This window comes from Triturus cristatus, chromosome 7 (assembly GCF_964204655.1).
Source record: "Triturus cristatus chromosome 7, aTriCri1.1, whole genome shotgun sequence".
Classification (NCBI taxonomy): Eukaryota; Metazoa; Chordata; class Amphibia; order Caudata; family Salamandridae; genus Triturus; species Triturus cristatus.
This window is the reverse complement of record NC_140590.1, coordinates 1,166,564,803-1,166,588,318: the sequence shown is the minus strand read 5'-3', so window position 1 is coordinate 1,166,588,318 and position 23,516 is coordinate 1,166,564,803. Positions and strand designations below refer to the sequence as shown.

Genomic DNA, 23,516 nt, shown 5'->3' with positions numbered 1-23,516 from the left:
GTACGCCCTGCTTTTTGGAGGTCTCCGTGTGTTTCGGCGTCGAATGCTGTTTCGGCGCCGGAGCGTCGGTGCCGACCGATTTCTGTTTGTGTTTGGTCGGCGCCGAGTGTCCAGGCTTCGGCACCGGTGGTTTCGGAGTCGAGCTGGATTTTGCAGGCTTCGGTGCCGAGTGGTGTTTATCGGCACCGGGCGTCGGCTGGCTCGATCCCGAGCTGCCGTGAGACTTTGAGTGCTTCGACACCGGGCCCGAAGGTGGGGTGATCGAGGCTTTGGTTTTGGTTTTGCCCAGGCCGGCAGGCGAGGGAGTAACCGGAGTCTCTTTGGTTTTCGGTGCGGGGCTGGGAGGGGGCATTGTACTCACGGCCCGCTGTCCTGGTGTTACGTCCTCCAGGTCGGAGTCGTCGGCCTCGGAAGCGCTGACGATGTCTTCTCCCAGTTCGGTGTGTGTCTGCCCCGAAGCTTCGGCGTCGTCTCCGAAGATGTCCGGTGGAGCTGTCGAGGATGAGTGCGCCATGGTGCGTCGAGCCCTTCGATCTCGGATCGTTTTCTTCGATCGAAAAGACTTGCAGGCGGGGCAGTCTCGAGCCTCGTGTTCCGGAGAGAGGCAAAGGTTACACACCTGATGGAGGTCGGTGTGGGGAAATTTAGACCCACATTTTGGGCACTTTTTAAACGGAGTCCTTTCCATCGGCCGGGACCGGAGTCGCGGAGGGCCCGAAGGCCGGTGTCGATGTACGGGATGGAAAAAGTGCCGCTTCGAGAGATGAAGATGATGAAGGAACTCGAAGAATCGAGGATTTTCCGTCGAGGCTGGAACCGTAGAAGTTCGAAGCCGGAGTACGAAGTATCACATCCGAGCCCGATGGCGGAAAAAAACAATCTGAGGATGGAGCCGAAGCCCATGCGCAGTACGGACCGAAGGAGGAGTCACCAAACTCGTGACTTCCAAAGACGGTCCAAGAAGAAAAACAAACTGCAAACATCCGGGCCCAACACCAGATGGCGACCTATGCTAAGTGTACAATCTGCAGCTCATATGCCTCGAACTACAAGTTACTGATAAGTACGCTTAGAATTACTTTTCAGGGTCAGTGCTGGGCTAAAAGATGCAGCACTGGGTTCTCTCCTGATTACAGGTGAGTAAATCGCAATTCGTAGTTCGGCTGATTTTAGAGGAATATTTGTACAATAGTGAAGGAAGGGGGCGGGGCCTGAGGTGACGTGTGCAAACACGCCCTGTGGCGCGTTTTAAGTTGGGGAATTAATTCCTCTTCAATCCTGAGGTCCCCTGGGTGCCAACTAGCCCACCAGGTACCTCCAGTATGTGCCAGGGAGCTGCATTGCAGAGAGGTGTTCAGAGGCCACGCCCCTTTTTACAACCCTCTGCAACGCAGCTCCGTGGCGCTTACTGGAGGTACCTGGTGGGCTAGTTGGCCCCCAGGGACCCTCAGGATTGAAGAGGAATTAATTTCCCAACTTAAAACGCGCCATAGGGCGTGTTTGCACACATATCACCTCCGGCCCCGCTCCCTACCTTCACCACTGTGCAAACGCGCCCTGTGGGGTGTTTTAAGTTGGGGGATTAAGTCCTCTTCAATCCTGAGGTCCCCTGGCGGCCAACTAGCCCACCAGGTACCTCCAGTATGTGCCAGGGAGCTGCGTTGCAGAGAGGTGTTCAGAGCAGGGGTGTGGAAATTTGTCAAAAATCTACTTGGCCAATGGACAAACTTTTACAGAAATCTACTTGTCCTGGGAAGATATCTGCTTGCCCCACCTATTCCATAAATCACTATGGTGGGTCTGCACGGCGAGAACCTGCACTGTAATCAGTGCACCATACTGTGCAACATTATTTCAAGCGCAAGTCCAATTATGCAGTGCATGGTCATGCATCCTTAAATGCAACTGTTGTAGTGGCAGGTTGTACAGTATGTGGGTGGATGTGTCAGTGTGCACTGCTCCCAATTATCAACCAGTATGCATGTGACAAAATTTCAATTGTAGAGAGAGTACCTAAAGACTGTCTATGCCAAGTATACTTCAATTACTTCAATTAATGTAGTCAATTACCAGTCTGCACTGTGTCGGAATATGAACCTGTAGGACAGAAGTGACCTTTGGGTGATATGCGCGCCTTACAAAAACCAATACATAGACACAATACATAGACATAGCTGTCCAGCTTCAAATATACTCACATGTGAACATGATCTGATAAATGTGTGGATAGGAATAACTGCACTTTTTGGAAGAGCTTATGAACTATTCCTGGGGCAACCAAAATGGTGTGGTTCACTGAGGCAGTATCCACAAGTACAAATTCACAAGAGGCAGTACTGGGCAGTTAAATCAATCTCTCCTTTTACATTCCTGGGCAGGTGAGGTGTGATTATACTACTGTGCACTCACTGATAAATCTCCACACATTCTTCTCCCACACAAGGAGCATATGCAGCACAGTAGCAACAGGGTTCTCTTGTGCACAGTAGTGGTATAGTAATGGAACCGGAAGAGTAAGCTCCGAAAACATGAATAGGTGCAGCTCCACAATAGATGTGCAAGTTTGTCTCACTTAAATTTGTGAAGAGTTCACTTTTTTTCTTTAAAATCCAAGTTCTCTGCCACTTGTCTCTCTCATTCCAATGTCCCCAGCCCCCCACTGCCCACCCAGATGTGCCAGTTATATTCTTGGAAACTCCTGTAATTCTGTTGGCGGATGCTGACATACGAGTATTGGTAAGCCTGGTGAAAGATAAGGTTTTAACGTTGCAGCAAAGTGTGCAATCAGTTGGGTTTTTCAGAAGCTGAACGTTCTGAGGGTCTAAGTGATGATGCTAGGATATTTCGAAATGGGCATATGCATAAAGAAGGCACAAAGTCCAGCACACTGGACAAACGCTACTTGTCAAATCATGTAGGGAAAGAAAAACAATCCTTTATGTCTACATAGGATGAATACTCACACAGGGGGCAGTGTCAATTTTCCTTGGATCTGGTAGGGGCTCATTTTTACTGCTGACGTAACTGTGCAACAAAAATGCAATACAGCGGTTGCATAAAATTAAGGTGGGAATATTGTATAATTTCATGCAGTTGTCAATAAAACGTGATTGTGAGACCTACAAATGTAAATTCTGATAATTTCTGCTTTATATTGAACTCGGTTCTGCAATTTTGCCATTTTACATCGTTGCAAATGACAGATGGTCCCCCACTGATGGCAGGTCCTGTGTACGTGTGTGATCTATAACAGAGTCACTCTAATAATGAGATTCTACAGCTGAGACGTTTTCCTCATAATTTGCCACATAATCATGCTGCCTAAACTGCATATTTTAACAAAAATGTTGATTCTAGCTCAAATAGATCAAAAGTTTCTAAAAAAGAGGGTATACCATCCTGCCACACAGTGAAAAGCCCATGACAAGTAGTGAGGTCACTTTTACATTGCTATTGCTGTATTTGGGTGTTAATCTGAAAGTAATAAGGCAAAACATTTATACTGACAGTGTTAACGTATACAGATGTAAAAAACATGAAGTAATACGATAAACAAAAATGTGCTGCATTCTGCTACATAATTCTACATTTTTTTGGCCACATAATTTAGTCAACCCTGCGCATAATTTAGACCTTCTCTGCAGCTTCATTACAGTGGCTCTGTTTATTTAGCACAAACTGCCAGAGCACTTTGCATGGTGGGGGCTGTTTACAGTAGGTAGAGGAGACGGGAAATGCAACCAAATAGAGGTACAGGGCGGCTAACAGGAATGAGCCCAAAATTTGAAGAATAACCGGTTTCTTGCCAGATTAAGTCTGTAAAATTGACACGGACGTGAGGCTCTTCCTCTGCTGCAGTGGCAAGGTTGGAAAATAAAGTGGGGGCACTGATTAAGCGAGAAGCAGTGAGGGAAGGTGGAGGTAATGGAATAAGGAAAAGGCAAGAAAGACTGTGGGGGATGGTATTAGGAACGGAGACTGCAGGCAAAAATGTGACATTGCGATGTTTCAGACACCAAGAGTGGCCCACGTTTCAGTGAACTGTGTGAAATACACTGCACACATAACATTGCCTGGAATGAGAAGATTCTTTCTGCCTGCTTCATTACGTGGCCTTTCTTTTATTCAAATTCAGCTTTATTTTTTAACCCCAGGAAAAAAGATGCCGTTTAAAAAATGTTTCCATTTACAGCGCACGCATAATCTTGCAAGGCTGCCTTTTCTGTAAGACTGCCAGGTGTTAAAAGTATAATGGTTAACTCCGTGCCCCCGAATGCGACCTCGTCCATAAAAGCAGACTGACAAAGTAAAGGTCAATGTCTCTAAATAGCGAGACTCCATTTGTTGTGTTTTCAGTCATTATGAAAGCTGAACTGGTTGCATTGTAATAGGCGCCTGCCGCGCCTCATTGATCAGCCCATAGCAGTGGAGAAGTTCCCGCCTTACTGTAAATTATTCCACACATTTGACCCTGCCCCCACGCCCACTGATAACAGTCGATTCCATGGAGCATAAAACTTAACATACTTTTCTTAAGGCTCTGACCGCTGCAAAACCCATTATTAGGTTGACTCGCCTGCTGGTGAAGTATTCACTGTGTCAGAGACGGCGACCTTCCGCTCCCGATTCCAGGAAGTGCCTCGCAGCGCACCAAAGATGAGTGGACTGCCCTGGACGGATCCCAATGGACAGGGCGATCGAGCCCTGCATCAATAAGTGACAGAGAGACCACAAGGCCAACCGGCCCGCAGCGCTGGGACCCAGACAGAGGCAAATGTGTTTCGTGCCTCAGCGCCCGCCATTTCATGTTCAGCAGCCGGGTTCTAAGAGCAGGTGGGCTGAACCAGTGTGGAACTCACGCTAGAACACTGACGTCTAGCGTAAGACTCCCCCAGCCAATCACTGACTAGATAGAGCCCAGTCATGGGCTTCCAGCCAGTCAGAGGCCTCCAAAGGCTTTTCAATTGCCTGTGAGCCCCAGAGCGCCCGCAGCTCATTTCTTTTTTGTGATTTAATGTCTACTTGTCCGCCGGACAAAATAGACAATAAATCTTCTTGCCCTTCATAAAATTCTTGTTGGTTCGGGCGTCGGGCGATATGATTCCCCCACCCCTGTCAGAGGCCACACCCCTTTTTACAACACTCTGCAACGCAGCTCATGTGGCGCTTAGTGGAGGTACCTGGTGGGCTAGTTGTCCCCTAGGGGACCTCTGGATTGAAGAGGAATGAATTCTCCAACTTAAAACGCGCCACAGGACGTGTTTGCACAGTATCACCTCAGGCCCCGCCCCCTACCTTCACCACTGTGCAAACGCGCCCCGTGGCACGTTTTAAGTTGGGAGATTAAGTCCCCTTGAATCCTGAGGTTCCCTGGCGGCCAACTAGCCCACCAGGTACCTCCAGTAAGCGCCATGGAGCTGCGTTGCAGAGAGATGTAAAAAGGGGCGTGGCCTCATTACACCTCTGCAACGCAGCCCCCTGGTGCATACTGGAGGTTCCTGGTGGGCTAGTTGGCCCCCAGGGACCCCCAGTATTGAAGGGGAATTCGTTCCCCCTCTGCAAACGTGCCAGAAAGGCATTCAAATATGCGCGAGATAAAGCTACCGTAGAGAAAGGTAGAGAAAGGCGCAAGCACAGGGAGAGGAAAATCAAAGAGGCAACCATGGCGCAGACGATAGAAGAAGACTAAAAAACTGTCATTAATCTATCTACTATAGCTCTAATAAAGGCTGAAACTCAGTTGTTGTCTCTTGGGTTATCATATTGCCCTGAAAGTAACTTTAATTATGGTAAAATTCGAGTGGACACATACAAATACATTAGAAAGCTCAAGTTAAAAAAGTTCAGGATCAAAAATCACTGAAAATGAGACTCAAATAGTCACTAATAGTCCAACCCTTCTAGCATCTGATGCCACAACTTTACTTGCATTACATGAATTAATTAATGAAAACTGTCCAGCAGAGGTGGGAGATAACAGCCAAATTTCCACTCAAGAAAAACTGACAGCTTTGAAGCTTGTTCAGCCAAGTGCAGGTATCAGCCCATTTAAAGTCAAATCTTCGTTTTACCCCATGATGCCTAAAGATGCAATTGATATATTCCATGAGAGAGTTACTGATGAAATAAAGAAACTATATCACAAGATTAATCATAGTAAAGCAAGATTTAAACATCGTGACACTGAATATGAAAATCTTATCCACAAATTGCGCAATAATAAGGATATAGTTATCAATAAATCGGATAAGGGTGGTAATGTTGTTATTTTGCCACGCAAAGAATACACTGAAGAGGCATATAAACAACTATCCGACCCGGCCTGCTATGTCATCAGTACCATGACGGAATATAACAAGGCGAAGGAAAGTCTGAAAAAAGATTTGATGAGTTGGAAAAGACAAGGGCTGATATCCAATCAAGAACTCAAATTCATGATGAATGACTTTCCAATAATTCCTACACTGTATCTAATTCCTAAGATTCACAAGGAAATTTGTCCAACCCCTGGCAGACCCATCATCTCTGCAATAGGTGGTATGAGCGAACAGATCACACAGTATGTGGATTATTTTCTGCAAACACATGTACAAGCTCTCCCATCTTATGTTAGGGATACTAGTGATTTCCTTGACAAAATTAAAAACATTGTATGGGAGGACAATTTTTCGCTCATTACCATGGACATTGAATCACTCTATACAAGTATTAATCATCAAACAGGTTTGTCTGCCGGAAAGTATTACCTAGACAAAAGATCTCTTACTTTTCATAATCATAATGTGATGCTCCTTGAAATGATGAAGTGGTGCTTATTCAATAACTTCTTCATGTTTGACAACAAGTTATTCAGTCAAAAACGAGGCGTGGCTATGGGAGCCTGCTTCTCTCCCAGCTATGCGTGTTTGCACGTTGGCTGGTGGGAGGAGCAGGTTCTCAGGGGCTTTATGGGTGCAATATATGACAGTAATGTGGTACATTGGCTAAGATACATTGACGACGTGTTCCTGATATGGAAGGGAGATACTAACAGTGCTATATCCTTCATTGATAAACTCAACAATAATGACATGAATCTCAAATTCACATCATATGTTAGCCAATCACAGGTAGCTTTCCTTGATACTACCATCTATGTATCAGGAAACAAATTGGAATCCACACTGTTCAGGAAACCCACTGCGGGTAATCCTACCCTGCACGCATCTAGCTCCCATCCCAGCCACCTAATTAGAAGTATCCCCTAAGGGGAACTTCTTAGACTTAAACGAATTTGTAGCACTGATGCTGAACTCACCAAATGTACCCAAGAGGCACTAGTTAGATTTAAGGCTAGAGGCTACAGTGAATCTATACTCAGACAAGCCAGTGATAAGGCGGCACTAAGAACAAGAGAGTCCCTATTAGGCAATGCTAGTAGGTCTTGTGAGATAGGACACAAGGGAGATGAGGATAATGCTCCACGTCTTATCACCACTTACAACAGGCAACATAAACAATTGAAGGCAATTATAAACAAAAATTGGCCTATTTTGCGAACGGATGGTGTGTTGGCGCCTTACTTACCAGACAAACCGTCTATTATTTATAGACGTGCTGTTTCTATGAGAAGCCAATTAGTTAAAAGCAGCCCTGAGATCACTTCCAGTAACACCTGGCTGCAACCAAAGAAGGGCTTCTACAAATGCACCTCATGTAGGGGATGTAAATTTGGTATCAACCGTACAACGTACACCACTCCTTTTAGCTCCAAGGAAATGCAAATCAAAGGGCACTACACATGCCGAACAGAATACGCTGTTTATGTCCTTGCCTGTGGTCTCTCCTATGTGGGCAGCACCAAACTGCAAGTGCATGCCCGCATTCTCCAACATTTGAGAGCTATTGTGAATAACGATGCCACCTATCCGGTGGCCCGTCACTTTAAAGAAAGGCACAACAATGACCTCCAATGTCTCAACTATTTTGTAATTGATGCCATCCCTAAATTACGACGGGGTGGCAATAGGGAAAAGCTATTGAGACAACTAGAGACTCGCCTAATATTAGAACTCGATACTAAGGCCCCCTTTGGTCTTAACACCACTGAGGACATGCACACTTACCTGTAGAGGTTTTTTACCTGTAGCCTCCACCTCTTCTGCTTCCTCTACTTTCTATATTTGTAACATTCGTCAGTTGGCGTTTGTTTTTTCCTCACCACATATACATTTATGTATATATTTATTTGAGTATGATTTACAATGTATATTCAGTGTACTCTACGCCCATACATTTATGATTGGCATGATCAGAATTTTCTGTCTCCTATATGAGGACACCTCCGTCTATTTCTGCAAACTCCATATAATTTATTATTGGTTACTGCATATGTATATATTTTTTTCATATCTTTTTTAGAGATCGGCACTTATGCACATCTTTAAGCACTTTAAAGATCGCACTAACATGAATTTATCAATGTTAGTAGCACAACATATAGAACTATTACATTTTTGCACATTTAGGAGGTGGTCAGTTAATATTTTATCATGGAGTTTCTTGCAGACTTTTACTTATATGTTGGACTTTTTACTGTGTCCAATAGATGGTTTATATTTAACATATATGCACTAATATTTATGTAAATTTGTATAACATCCAAGTAGCTACCTTGCATTTATGCTGTTATTACGGATATATACTTATGTGTTTTTATAACTGTATTTATACTGAGATATATTTATTTATTCATTTATTTATAGAATATATATTTAAATGCGTATGTATTTATTTATTGTAATAACACATACGATTTACTATATAACTCTGGTTATTAAGAATGAAATTACTGTTATATGACCATGCACTATTCGCCAGTCTGTCTTCCAATCTACATGCATTGTAATACGTTTGAGTCTGTTTCCCATGTTTACTAATCTTGTGACACAGGGTTTAGCAATTTAAAAAAGAATCTTTCCGCAAAGCCTACCATATGTGATCAAGGCCGACGTTCCGGCCGAAACGCGTCATGACAGGCAGTTGAGAAAATAATAAATTCAACTTCTTTTGCCACTAAGAGGAGTTCGCTTCATTCCTTTTCGCCATAACAGGAGGTTCAGGAATGATTGTTTGCAAATATATATATATATATATACACACATATATATATATATATATATATATATATATATACATATATATATATATATACACATATATATATATACACATATATATATATACACATATATATATATACACATATATATATATATACATACATATATATACACACATATATATACACACATATATATACACACATATATATATACACACATATATATATATATACACATATATATATATATACACATATATATATATACACATATATATATATACACACATATATATATACACACATATATATATATATATACACATATATATACATACATACATACATACATTATCTACTGGCGGTCGCCAGTAGATAGTTATAGTTCGGACCGAGTTTCCATAGGAAATCTGAAAATTCTATTTTGAATAACTTTGGCGCCGGTTGATGAATCCTCGCGAAATTTTCAAAACTAATGGGGCGCTCCGTTCAGCTCCTACCCTGAAAGTCTCGGGGTGATTTGTCAAGTGGGGGCCGAGAAAAAAGGGGGGTCCCAAAACGCGTTTTCCCCATGCATTTTTCCATACGACCTTTAGTCGAAGGTACAGCCCGAACGGCTGAACAGAATTACTTGAAATTTGGCAGAGGTAGTCCTTAGGTCAGGGAAGTGCCTTTTGCAGGTCTGGTGTCAATCTGTTCAGTAGTTCCTGAGAAAATAGCATTTAAAAGCATATAAATATCTATAAGCGCGCACCGTGCGCGCACCGTGCGAGCACCCTAACGTGAGCGAGCGGAATTCTGATTGGTGGTTACATGTTAGTCAACGTTCGAATCGGTCGAAATCAGGAAGTGTCGGCCGCCATTTTGTTTGTTTTCAGTGCGAGAGTGAAAAAGGAAGGTGGCGAACGTGATGAGGGGGCAGGGTATAGAGTTCCTGACCCCCTAGCCTTTGTCAGGGGGTCCCTGAAGGACCCCGAAGGCAGAATTCTTTTTTTTTTTAAATCGCGGGAGTGCGCGCACTGTGAAAAACCAAAAAGCAAAAAAAATAATAATAATTTTAATACGTAGTTTATTGTAAAATAAATATATAAAAAAAAATTATATTACATAAATAAATTAGCATTTAAAAAACCGTACAAATTCACTGAATAAACCATAGGTTTCACACATGTTATAGTTAGGTGGATATTTCACTCGTAAAAAACCAATGAAATTCCCCCGTTATAGTTAGTTCAGATAACTATAACTCGCGCGACCGCCACTCTATCACAAGGATGATGTCATCAGTGATGTCATGAGTGATGCCACTGACCATGTCATGAGTGATGTAATATGTGACGTCATGAGCAGTGGATTGCGGGCGCGCGAGTTATAGTTATCTGAACTAACTATAACGGGGGAATTTCATTGGTTTTTTACGAGTGAAATATCCACCTAACTATAACATGTGTGAAACCTATGGTTTTTTTAAGTGAATATATATATATATATATATATATATATATATATATATATATATATATATATATATATATATATATTATATATATATATATACATCCTAAACCTGGTATTCAAGAAGGAAATGAGGCAAGGCACCATTGAATATTTGGATACACATAGAAGTGTGGTTCCCTCCTCTGCAACCCTGTGGGAAGCCCTTAAGGTTTTCATCAGTGGTGAAAGTATCAAAAAGGGAATCGATCAGAAAAATACTTACAGGTTTAGAACGGGAATTGCATGACCTGGAACAATACTATGAGGCGACTCACGACAGGGCAACCATGGGTTCAGTGCATTCTAAACTAATGGAATTCAAAGAGGAAGGCGACAGGGAGCTGTACTTTTTGAGTACATATGAGCAGGCCTGGAGAAACGGAGAAGGGGAAAGATCAGGACACACCTTGGCTACTCTACAAAAACCTTGCTGAACTGCAACTCAAGTAATTCACATACACGCACCAAAGGATCATGTTGGGTATAATCCCAACAAAATACTAGACACATTTGCCGACTTCTATAAAGATCTATACACCTGCAAAGCACAGGAGGATATTTCTGATATCCACAAATATATAAACAGGGCGCCTCTGGCTCGGCTAGGGCCTGGGGAACACATGTCACTATATCAACTGATAACCATAGAAGAGATCAAATCAATGATTAAATAGCTGAAAAATGGGAGCGCTCCTGGCAGCGACGGCCTCTCAGCTGAATTTTATAAAGCATATGTAGAGAAACTGGCCGATCTGCTCTTAGAGGTCTATGAAGAGGTATATAGAGTAGAGAAACTCCCACCGTCCAAGAGAGAAGCTATAGTAATAACTTTCCTTCAGCCAGCCAAGCTGCCAGAAAAGTGTGACTTCTACAATACCCTCACCCTTATTTATGGGATAATAAGATTCTGGCAACAATACTAGCAATTAGACGGCTCCCCTTGATGCCCTATTTGGTCTGATCGGATCAATATGTTGTATCATGCAATTAGGAACTGAAAAAGTGTCCATCCTACTATCCACTACCCACCCAATCAAACTAATTCGCAGACCCTACAATGCAGCTATGGAAATGATAGATGGGACAAGCCCCACGAGGTGCAAGCACAGTGAGTGGTCTATGAACTTGAGTATGGTTATCACTAACATGATGGGGAAATATTGTTCCCAACAAACCAGAGAGGTCTCCCCTAATAGTAGATGCAGATTAATCCATCATAAATTCCTGCAGAGGACGTGAGTTAACCCCGAAAGTTATGGCCAGGTACGATCTTACAAATTACACAAGGTATAAGAGATGTGGTGCTCATGCAGATTTTCTTCATATGGCATGGAGCTGTCCTAGAGTTAAAGCATTTTAGGAACAAATAATAGGGGATGTGAAGAACATGACGTAACAGGAGTTTCGGCTTGACCCTGACATAGGCCGCCTTAGTTAGGTTAAAAATGTCCCTAGGGCTTTTATAAAATAACTTCAACACGGATACTACTGGGAAAACACAGGGTCGCCATGGTGTGGGGGTCGAAGAGGTCCTTGTTTTCCCGACTGATCTAAAGACAAGACCCAATACAAAGAATGGTCTGAAACTTATGATGCAACCCTTTCCAGAGAAGTATGGCCTAGAGACTTTGGAAGTCATTGTCTGCTCTTACCAATGTATAAAGTGCATGCAACCGGATTCCCACTAGAAAGATAAAATAATGATACCTAGACTCACTAACAACCAATCCTACGAAAATGAGGATTCCCTCAAAAACAAAGCTATACACTGGATCAGGCATGTCAGGGGCTGTAGGTCAAATATCCGTGAAGATATTACCAAGGTCAGAAGACTGTCTCATTACACTAGCCAATTTGATTGTATTGAGCTTAAATTCTCCAATAGTATCCTGGCCGAGAATCTGGTGCTCCTAGAATATCGTACCTCAGCCCCAGACCACTCCGGTATCCAGATAAGGCGTACCCCACTTTGGATTCCAAACGACCCTGTACCAGAGGGTAGAAGGAGGATTTCTAGCAACGATTCTAACTTGAATAGGGTAGACTGACTGGTCCACAATCTTTCTCCTAAGGCTCGTTATATGGAGTCGGTTACTATTGCTCTTAATCACATTACCACACCCCCTGAAAGTCCATCTCCCCTCTCATTGCCCTCTTTGTCTTGTGAGATGCTCCCTAATATCAAGCCCACTATTACACTCGTCAAGTCTATGCCTCTTCTTAATCTTGTGTCATGGAATGTCGCGGGGCTTCCTGAAAAGCTCCTGATTCCGGAATGGCACGATTTTATTGGCATATTTGACGTATGTGTATTCCAAGAAACATGGAGCACAATCCCCCTATACAAATCGGGGTATTCTACACACTATATACCGGCCCTAAGTTCAGGGAAAGGTCGCCCATCAGGGGGATTACATGTGTGGGTAAATATCAAGCAGAATTGGCTGGTTCAGTGCCACAAGAATGTTTCCCCTGATCTTCTACATTTGACAATAAAAGGTTCACATAGTGGTCCCACCCTAGATCTTTTCAACATCTATGCTAGAGGTTCGACGGGTGGACAGATGTCTCAAACAGTGTCTGCCTTGGAGCACGAACTGACCCTCATTGACCGGAACTCTACTGTTATCATCTGTGGAGATTTTAACTGTACCTTTGAACCTCTAGCCTCAGAAGATTTATCGGGGTCCAGTGAATTAGATCTCACCTGGGGAATCCCACCCTTAGAGCTCACTCCGATTAAGAAATGGTCACAAAGGGCTATTCAATTGAATGCACTCACTCAAGAATTTAATCTACGTGCAGTGAATGGCAGATCTATATCTGACAAGGGCGGTGCCTTCACCTTTAACAGGCTAACTTCACCATCACGCATCGATTATATCCTTGTCGACATCTACTCTTGGGGGCTTATCATAGATATGGTTTCAAAAACACAATAGATAGCGATCACAACCCACTATGTTTACAAACTAAAGATCTCTGGATGACAATACCCAATGTGGTCAATGAACCTCCTTTAATGGCAACCAAGGAAGTATCATTGGCAGGGTGTAGTCGACGCCTTAAATGGCATGGGATCTCACAACATGAGGAGAAGCTCGCTTCAATCAAAGAACTCCTAGCTAGAAAACATACTGAACTTTGTGATGCTAGCACCAAAACGGATGATCCCCAACTTATAGCTTCTGTTTATCTTGATACCATCAATAAAATAGGGGATTTCTTTATTCTGGGGGAGAAAACTTGTTCCAAGGTGGACTCCACGAAAAGCGGAAACCCTTGGTACTCTAAAGATTGCAAAAGGGCCAGAGTCACTTTGTCCAAAGCCCTAAGAAAACAGGATAGAAATCTAATTAGCAAGGCCAGACAAGACTATTCGAGATCCCTGAAAGTCGCCAAACGGGAATGGGAAAAAAACCACTGGCAGGAACTCAAGGAGGCGGCCCTAAACCGGAACTCTACAGCCTTCTGGGACCTCTTGAACAGAGCCAAAAGGGCTAAAACAACAAGCATCCCAAACCATATAGCAGAGCTGCAATGGTTCAACCATTTCTCTGCCATATATGCGGGTGAGACTGTCTCTGTCGCTCCGGTGGTGGATGATTTGCCCCCTACTGTTGAATTCCCAGCGGAGAGCGTTTTTGGGACCCACGAAGCTATTTTGGCTATTAAAAGTATTGCCCCCGGCAAGGCGGCTGGGCCCGATGGCATACCAGGTGATCTTCTTTTACACGACCCAATTCCCTGGGCCTCTTTTATCTCTGTTGTTATGAATGCCATAGCTAAGGGTTCTATAGTACCTGAGTCCTGGAAAGCCGCGGTGGTGATTCCAATCTTTAAAAAGGGTAATAGGGAGGACCCTGCCAACTATAGACCCATTAGTCTAATTGACGTAGTACAGAAAGTGGTTGGCAGGGTTCTCCTGATGAGACTGAGATGCTGGATTGAGAACGGGGATGTTTTATCACACTTTCAAGCAGGTTTTAGACAAAAGGTAGGCACTATGGATCAAGTTTTTAGGTTTTTTATGATATATTGGAAAACGGTAGTTTTAGGCAAGGGAACCTTATATTTAGCTTTTATTGATTTAAAGTCTGCTTTCGACTTAATCCCTCGCCAACGTTTGTGGCAGGTCTTATTCCAACTAGGTGTTCCCCATGAGATTCTTGCCTTTTTAAAGCTTCTGCATGAGAATAACCATGCTAATATTAGATGGGGTGCCCAGGGCCAGCTTACAGGGAGTGTCGCGGTGAACAGGGGGGTACGCCAGGGCTGTGTGCTGGCCCCCACCCTGTTCTCTCTATACATCAACGGGGTGGTGGATTTCCTTAGAGAGGTCCCAGCTGATGCTCCAGTCCTGGCCGGTGAAAAGATCCCCACTCTCCTGTTCGCCGACGACACTCTCCTGATCTCCAAATCCCCGGCTGGCCTACAAAGAATTTTAAATAGATTCAACTCTTTTTGCAAGTCCTATGGGCTTATTATAAACACAGAAAAAACCAAACTAATGGTAATAAATCCCCCGAGACGTTTTAGATATAATTTCACTCTGGATGGCACACCCTTAGACATTGTGGATTCTTTCGATTACCTAGGCATACGCATTGCAAAAGGGATGAAGTGGAGTTCGCATCTGACCAAGATGCTTCTGTGCCACAAGAGGGTATCCGGTGCCATTATAAGAGAACAATATCTCTCTACTAGTCGACCTGTGGCACCGGCTCTTGTGGTATACGAAGCCCAGGCACTGTCTAGTTCTATGTATGGGGCAGAAATCTGGGGCCATGCAAATATTCATGATCTGGTCGTCTCGGAGAATAAATTTATGAGGAATCTCATCTCTGTCCCAACATCATCTCCTCTAAAACCCTTGCTGTATGACCTAGGTAGACATTCTATTCAGGATATTGCACGTTTACGACCCTTATTATTCTGGGCAAGACTGCGACGGACCACAGAACTTGCAAAATATGCAGCAGGCTTAAATGATCTCATATCAGCAGACACTGGGAGGAGGCTAAAATGGATTACTCACATAAAACAAACATTGAAATCCATTGGATATGAAGATTGTTGGGAATCCCAGATACCCCCTTCAAAACAGGATCTCAAGAAGGCATACTGGAGCTGGGTAAACACAAGAGAACTGACCAATCCTAAGTCGGGGAAGCTGAGCGAGGCTTTTTTCGAACATAAGCCTTTCCGCAAATTGGAAGCATATCTCGACTTTATCCAGTCCCCATTGGATAGATCCTTGTATCTACGTTTTAGACTTGGGTCCCTCCCCCTCAACTGTGTGACTGCTGGCTGGAAGGGATCTTCACCTTCATCTGTTGGTCGTCCGAGCTGTACAGCACCCAAAGAGTCCATTCCCCATTTTCTATTTGCCTGCTACCACTATCGAAGACCAAGAGCTAAATGGCTGCGTCCGATTTGTAGAATGCTCGGATGCCGGGACTATCGTATTGTGCTACGCATTCTGCAAACTGATACCTCGTCTCTTACCATTGTCTGCGGTATTGCCAAATATCTGGGCTGTGCTTGGCTGTTGCGAAAGAAAAAAATGTCCCCTTAATTGCACTGATCTACTTCTGTGATCTGTTCTTATTTCACTTTAACGAACTCCAGGCCACCAAGCACCTTGTCTTTGTTTTTTATATGCTGTTCTTAACCATCCTTTTAACCTTTTTAGATGTACCTATGATCAATTGTTGTTTTTTATTGTCTAACTTGATCCTTTTTTATTACTGTATGTTGTGCTTTTATGATATTTTTTATCGAATAAAGCTTTACCTACCTACCTAAAATAATGATATGCCACTCTATCGGTTATGTTCACAAAGAGGGTTTTTGTAAAATGTTGGATATATATTAAATTATACTAGCCATGTCTGCGGCCGCTATGCTGGCATTCCGTATACACATGTGTATGCTAAAACTAAGTTGCAACTGCTATCGCATTTAAGTGCCCATTGTAGGAAAGTGCCACTTTTTGACATGGTTACTCCCACTTTTAACCGGCATTTGATGCAATTTTGACAGAAAGTACACTGAATTCCTGCTATCCAGGTCATCAGTGCCAGATCTCCTAACCTAAGACTGTACAAATGCTTTCCCAATTGGCAATACCTTTGGCACCCCTTAAGTCCCTAGTAAATGGTACCCCAGGTACTTGGGGCATGTGTGCCAAAGAGGGTCCCTAAAGGCTGCGGCATGTATTATGCCAGCCTAACGGGCCCCTCACTTCACACAGGCAGACTGCCATTGAAGGCTGCTTGTCTTGGTACAGACAAAAGTGAAACCACAACATGGCACACATACTTGTATGACATGCCTGCACGCACTGCATGCAGTATAGGTAAGCCACTCCTACAGCAGGCCTTACAGCCCTAAGGCAGGGTGCACTATACTACATGTGTGGACTTATCTGCATGAGCAGATGTAGCCCTTGTGATGGCTAAGGCAATTTTTAGATGTCACAAGTGAACAGGGAAGCCATTTCAAGTACATGTGCTGGACATTGGTTAAAACGAGTTCCACAGCCACCTGATGGCTTCACTGAAATACATGGTGTTTGGTATAAAATACATTGTATTAATAAACCCAGTCCGATTACAGTGATGGATTTATTAATACATGCACACAGAGGGCACCTTAGAGGTGCCCCCTAAAAACCTACCAACTACTAGAGTGTTGGCTGACTGGTTCTGACCAGCCTGCCACCACAGACTAGTTTCTGACTCCCAGAGGTGAGAGCCCACACACTTGGGAGGTCAGGAACAAAGCCTCCTTCGGCAAAGGGTGTTTTACACACCCTTCAGCAGGATGACCTATAAATTAGCATTCCAATCAAAGAGCCCACCACCTTTGATATGCAAATCTGGCCCCCCTCAGAGGTGAGGGGATGCCACCCCCACCCCTTACCAGGGCCCATTTGGCACATAGACGGGTGGAAAAATTAGTAATTAGAGAGGTGTGCTCTGCTTTAGGCTAGTTCCACCCCTAAGGTGAGCTACTTGATGTGGACGCAAAAATTAAACATCTGCCATCTTGGTAATGGCAGAATTAGGAATTCTGGGACAGGGTTATACCCACTTCTCAATGGAAGTGGTCATATAGGGGTTGTGGTGACCCGAGGGGTAAGTAGGCCATTGGCTACTACCCTACCCTCCCCTAATGCCCAGGTTGCTACTGGCACCAGGAAATCAGATTCGGTCAACCTGAAAAATGAAGAAGGATACTGAACAGCCGCAAAAGCAAGCAATCATGCCAGCCTGACTGCTGTTCCTGACAACTGCGCCAAAGACAACTCGTCCTGCAGCTGCCTGCGCCTCCACAATCTTGACACGATTTCCAGCCTTCACACTAGACTCGTGGACTTTCTTGGCACAGCAAAGCTGCTCCCCTGCATTTTGCAGGCACCCCAAGAGAACAAACATGCAAGGGCTCCAGACTGCCAAAACCCAACACCAGTAAGCACCACTGCACCCGTGCCTCCTAGCACGAGTTGAAGTGGGCCAATGGTGTCAGCGTGGTCACCAGACCCTCCAGAGAAGAAGTCCACCTAGGGTTTGCCAACAGTAGAATTTTCAATAACGCCTGCCACCTCTTTGTGAAGACCCCCTCTACCACAATTGTCTCCAGTCGTGAAAACCGGTTACCACTTCTGCAACTGGCCCGTGGAGAAGAGTACCAACGGTGTACCAATGACCCCCAGCATCGTGAGACTTGAGCCTCCTTGTTGGTTCAGCCAGACTGATCCCCCAGTCCAAGCAGGCAGCCTCTTTGTGACCGGACCATCCCCGTTGACTTATACAGGGAACCCAACACTGTTTAGCATCTCTGCACCTGTCCGCCCCAGTACTGCCCAAGGTGACCAGCTGGTACTGCCTTGGACCCTGCCCCATACTCATCTCAAGTCCAGAAGATTGTTTCTGTAAGTCACTGTAAAGTACTTGTATTGAGTATGTCTTTCTTCCATCGGATAACATTACCACTTCAGAAATTCGACTATTAAAAACTATAAATATTCATAACTCGAAATGTACTTACCTGATTTTGATGATCTTGGTGCCTTAAGTTATATAAATGTAAGTGTTATATTTATAAAGTGGTGTGAATCTCCTTACTGATTCGAGCATATCATTTATTGAATGTGTGCTATAAGCTGATTTCTAACACTCCTCTCTGATAAGCCTAAGGCTGCTCGACCACACTACTCCTAAGAGAGCACCTTGAGACTATTTGTACAATGTACCTCTTTTTGGTGTACTATATACAGAACCAGCTTCCTACGCCCATGTTTTGCGGATATGTCTCATTTTTATGCCTATATATAAAAATAAAAAAGAAACACTTTTGAATCACATCGACATGGTACCAGGGGGAGAAAGTAGTATTGGTAACAAAGAGGACATAAGAAACTGAGATCCTTTGTAAAAGCAGGTCATTGTCTACTTTGAGGCCCAAAGGGATAACTATGAACAGAGAAAGACAATACAGAAAACAGAATCCAAAACACACACACTGCCACAACCTGCAACCCCACAGTAGGTTGAGTACGCATAAACACAAAGCTCCTGAGAGTTGGCCTGTTTACTTTCTGAAAAACACAGAAGTGAGTCTTTGGGGGTTTGTGTGTCACTGTGGTACTGACAGCTAACCACAATCTGAATCATACGGGTTAGAAACAGGAAGACTACAGATCACTTACCACCATAATTAAGGCCAGGCAGAGATGCTTGATGAGAAGTAAAAGGCAAGATACCGGAATCCATCGATCCCGTCATGGATTCCTTCATTCTAGTCATCTGGTCCCTGTTGGCAGATTCAAAATGACACAGGGGTAAATTTACAACAGAACAGCCTAAGCTTTTCAGAGTGAGATAAAGTGAGAAATTCTATGTAAGAGAGAAGAAGAGAAAGAGCGAGAAAGAGTGGTGGAGTAAGCAGTAAGTGGCCACAGAAGAGATGAACAGCAAAACAAAGAGAACGAGCTAGAGAAACAGATAGCGGTAGTAAAGACAGAGCAAAGAAAGTTGACAAAGAAACAATGCAACTAACAGAGGGCTAGAAAACGAAAATGACAACTTGAAGACAAAGAGGGCCTGATCATGAAAGAGGGAAACCAGGAAAGAAAAATCACCAAGAGAGGTAGCAGTATAAGGGAGGGCACATAATACAGAAGGAGGGGGAAATGATAAATAGGCCTAAAAGTGCAAGCAATTGATATCTAGGTATGGACAAGCCTAGAAATTAAACAGCTCACGGAAGAACAATGTGCAAATGAGAAATTTGGTAGGGTTTGCAGATACCCAGGTATTGTATGGGAATACAGAAGAGAAAACATTGTCGCAGACCACAATAATGAAGAAATCCATTGTGCTGAAGCACAATGATAAAATGTAAAGCACTCCTACTTTTATTGGATCTTAGTGAAATAACTATTTGACCAAGAAAAGGCTGGCTGTCAATTTAGGTCAAAGTCCAAGAAGTAGTACAAGGGTTATCATACGTCACTTCTGCCAGGACCGAAAATCCAGAGACAGCATACAATTAAGAATACACCATAAGTGATCCCAGAGGATCAGATAACCAAAAAGAATTCAGCCCAAAGAAAGCCACGACAATTTTTGGACACAAGTGCCAGCTCTTCATCATTCCAATGTTCTTCACAGTTAGAGCAGGATGTAATAGGAGTTGAGGAAATAACCCATTTAATCTAGGGACCTGTGTCTCCTAGCAATATTAGCACACAAATCTGATTATTCGGACAGAATAATTTTGTTTTTCTGAAGATTTATTAACCATGTCTGATTTAGAGACTCACAGACTGAGCCCTTGGACTCCTACTGACCTCTACTGTGCGCCAGCCTTTTTAACTATAGTTGGAAGGTTGACTGCAATATTAATCTGAGGGCTCTAGCTTGTATGTAATGGGAAGCCGGTTTCTAAAAGTAACATGGAGCGTTGCTCTAGTAGGCATTGTTTACTCATCTTCAGTCTTTGCCTGACGTGCCACATTTGTTGCATTGTGACCACGTTAGACCACTACTTAAATATACACCCCTGATGATTTTACTACATATTGAGACGATGAAAAAACGCTTTTTTTTTTTTAAAGAACTAGTGGTTTCAGGTGCATACATTCTTTGTCATTAGGGCTAGTGGTACTCATCCAGGCAAGGTTGCTGAATTGCATATATAGTGCTAGATTGGATAATGAGGTTTGAGAGGATGTGGAGTCTAGCTATCAGGTTTCACCCAATTGCTGCACATCTGCTCGCTCATTCATCTTACACTTCTTTGAAAAGTTTCCTTTATAGGAGTTTTCTGAATAGTAAGTAGTTTGGTTCTACTCAAAGACCAAATGTTAAGTTGGAAGCACCACAATATAGCAGTGATCATGATGATGATAGAAGAATTCATTGCAGATGCTCACATAACACCACCAACAGCTCCTCTCTCTACCATTTCCTCCCAGCTCCCCTGCCAGCTTACTAACCTTCATCCCTGGAATCCCCCCACACTTCTAGAGCGTGAGCCTCTGGTACATGCACGCACCCTCAAGCCATTACACGTCCCCCTTTGTACAAATGGAAATATAGAAGTAACCAATCTAGTAAAAACATCTTACTTCTATAACTGTAGCAAAATAACACAAAACAGTTATAACTTTTTTTAAAACAGTGAAAATATTAATGGCTCACATCACACAACCAAGAATTACTAATACATAACAAAATCATCATATCTCCCTGGTTTCCTCCTCAGGCTGGATGTTTTCTTGATGTGATCAAAGATACCACTCTCTGGGGATGCTAGTGAGCCCAGCAGCAAGCAGCTGACTGCTGCTTAGCAGAGCTCTGCAGGCCAATGACTTTTTCTGTCACTGATCCGCTGCATCTGGACTCTACTGTCATCTTCTTGGAGCTGAACCGACACCTCTAGGTGCTGGGACGCTGAACTGAATTGTGCGAAGATCCTGTGCATGCCGTGAGGGCGGCCAGCGACTTGAACTTGGCGGCGGTGTGCAACGTGGCTGCCTCAGGCCTGTACTGAGACTGTGCCCACACAAGCCCTTGCTTCGTCACCTGGGCCGCGTAGGGCCTTTGCCGCTGGTTGCTGGCCCCGCTGGATGTGCCTGAGTGGGCCCTGTTGAGGCAGGAGTGGTGTGGGCACCTGTTCTTCGCCCCGCAAAAACTCCCTGGGTGAGTAGAGCTGATGGGAACGGGCAGCCAGGCCTGCAGCTTGGGTGCGGCGAGTCTGCCCCCGGCGCCTTGAGAGTGACATTGGCCGCTGCTGGACTACTGAATCCTGAGAGGAGCTGTTGTGCTTGTGGCAGCTCCTGCCTGACAGGTCCCCCACTGCGGCCCAGGCCAGGTAAGTGATCCTCTGTTGTGGCCTGAGCCAGGCGGCCCGCGGGTGTTGTGGAGGCCGAGCGGGACAAAGTGATCTGTGGACCTGCTGCCGAATACTGCGGCGTCGCCTGATGCGGCTTTGAAGACCTCGTGGGGGCCCCCGTGAACCATAAAGAGTCCCCCCTCCTAGGGGATAAAGTTTGCTCCCCTACTGACAGAGCACCCTGTCTGGCCTTCTCGGGCCCAGTTCCCCTGCATGTGGAACCTAAACTGTACTGCGCCCCTGTATTACATTCTGGTGGTGCCGCACCCCCTCGCCCTACCTTGCTGGCAACGGACTACATCACTCTCCCATATTGCTGGCCTGCTCATGCCACCCACAGGCGCTGGGGAGTGGTGGGACTGGTTCCAGCTGTAGATCCTCAGACGAGCCCCGCACACTAACGTGCAGCTCGGTGGTAACTGGACAAAGTGCCTCCCTCAACAAATCTCTCCTCTACCTTACTGCAGCCATCTGGCTGATCGCCGACAATGCCATCCTTGGCCCGGGTGCTGGCCCAGTCATGCCCCCCACAGGCACTAGGGTGTGGTGGGCCATTTCCTTATACTATTCTCGGTGGAAACTGCATCCTATTGCCCACCACCTGTGCAATGGAGGGAGGGGGGGCACCCCCAGAGAACACGTGTGGTGCTGCTGACTGGTGCAGGAGGCGCCCCATTTAAAGACACTCTCAATCCTCGAAAACAATCTGCTGTGCTCGCCTGTAAGCAACGGGGATGCCAGAAGTGTGCCAGTAGAAACTGGCATGCAAAAACATTCCGTCCATCAATTGTGTGTCTGTGTGTCTTATGCGAAAACAAGCGGCAAACGCGCGAGACCGAGCCAAAGTGAGCTACAGAGGAACTGTCCGGACAACTACAACTACATGGCGCACTGCTAGCAGATAAGGTACAAAAGAAATCCTGCTGGACGTCAAGAACAGTTTACGGACTATTGACGCAAAGATCAACCTCTTTAGCAACTGCCTTGGCCGCGTGAAGGGGCACATGGACAAGCATGACGACCGGTTGGACTAGCTGGAGGCCCGCACGTCTGACGTGGAGGAAGCTCAAACCAACGCGGAGGAACACCTGCTGGGAATGGACAAAGTCCTTACAGTCATCAAGCTCAAAACTGAAGACCTAGAGGCGCCCGCATGGCAAGTCCATGGTCATTGATAGGATGGAGGATTTCGTCGAAATCATGCTGCGATCCCCATTTACAGACGCACTCGCATGTGTTCATTGTAGAGCGAGTAGAGCGAGTGCATGGATCCCTTGCGCCACGCCTCCCTCGAGGCAATCTGGCCCAACATATAGTGGCCTGAATCCTCACCTATAGGGATCGCAATGCAGTCCTCTGTCTGGCCCACAAAAGTGGGTCTGTCCAGTATCAAGGAAACACCGTCTAATAATATTCGGACTTCTCCATGGCAGTGCAGACGGCCTGCCAAATCCTCCCGGCCAAGCGCATCCTACAAAAGTCAGACATCATCTACTCTCTGCTCTACCCA

General features: G+C 44.6%; 1 protein-coding gene across 5 annotated transcripts in view; it reads right to left on the bottom strand.

Moving 5' to 3' along the window:
* PRR14 (proline rich 14) overlaps positions 1-23,516 on the bottom strand; it is a 593,350-nt gene that overhangs the window by 345,686 nt on the left and 224,148 nt on the right. For all 5 annotated transcript variants that reach the window (XM_085618443.1, XM_085618444.1, XM_085618442.1 and 2 more), the window contains one exon: positions 19,317-19,420. In XM_085618443.1, coding sequence (XP_085474569.1) covers positions 19,317-19,420 — 104 coding nt within the window. The remainder of the gene's footprint in view (positions 1-19,316; positions 19,421-23,516) is intronic.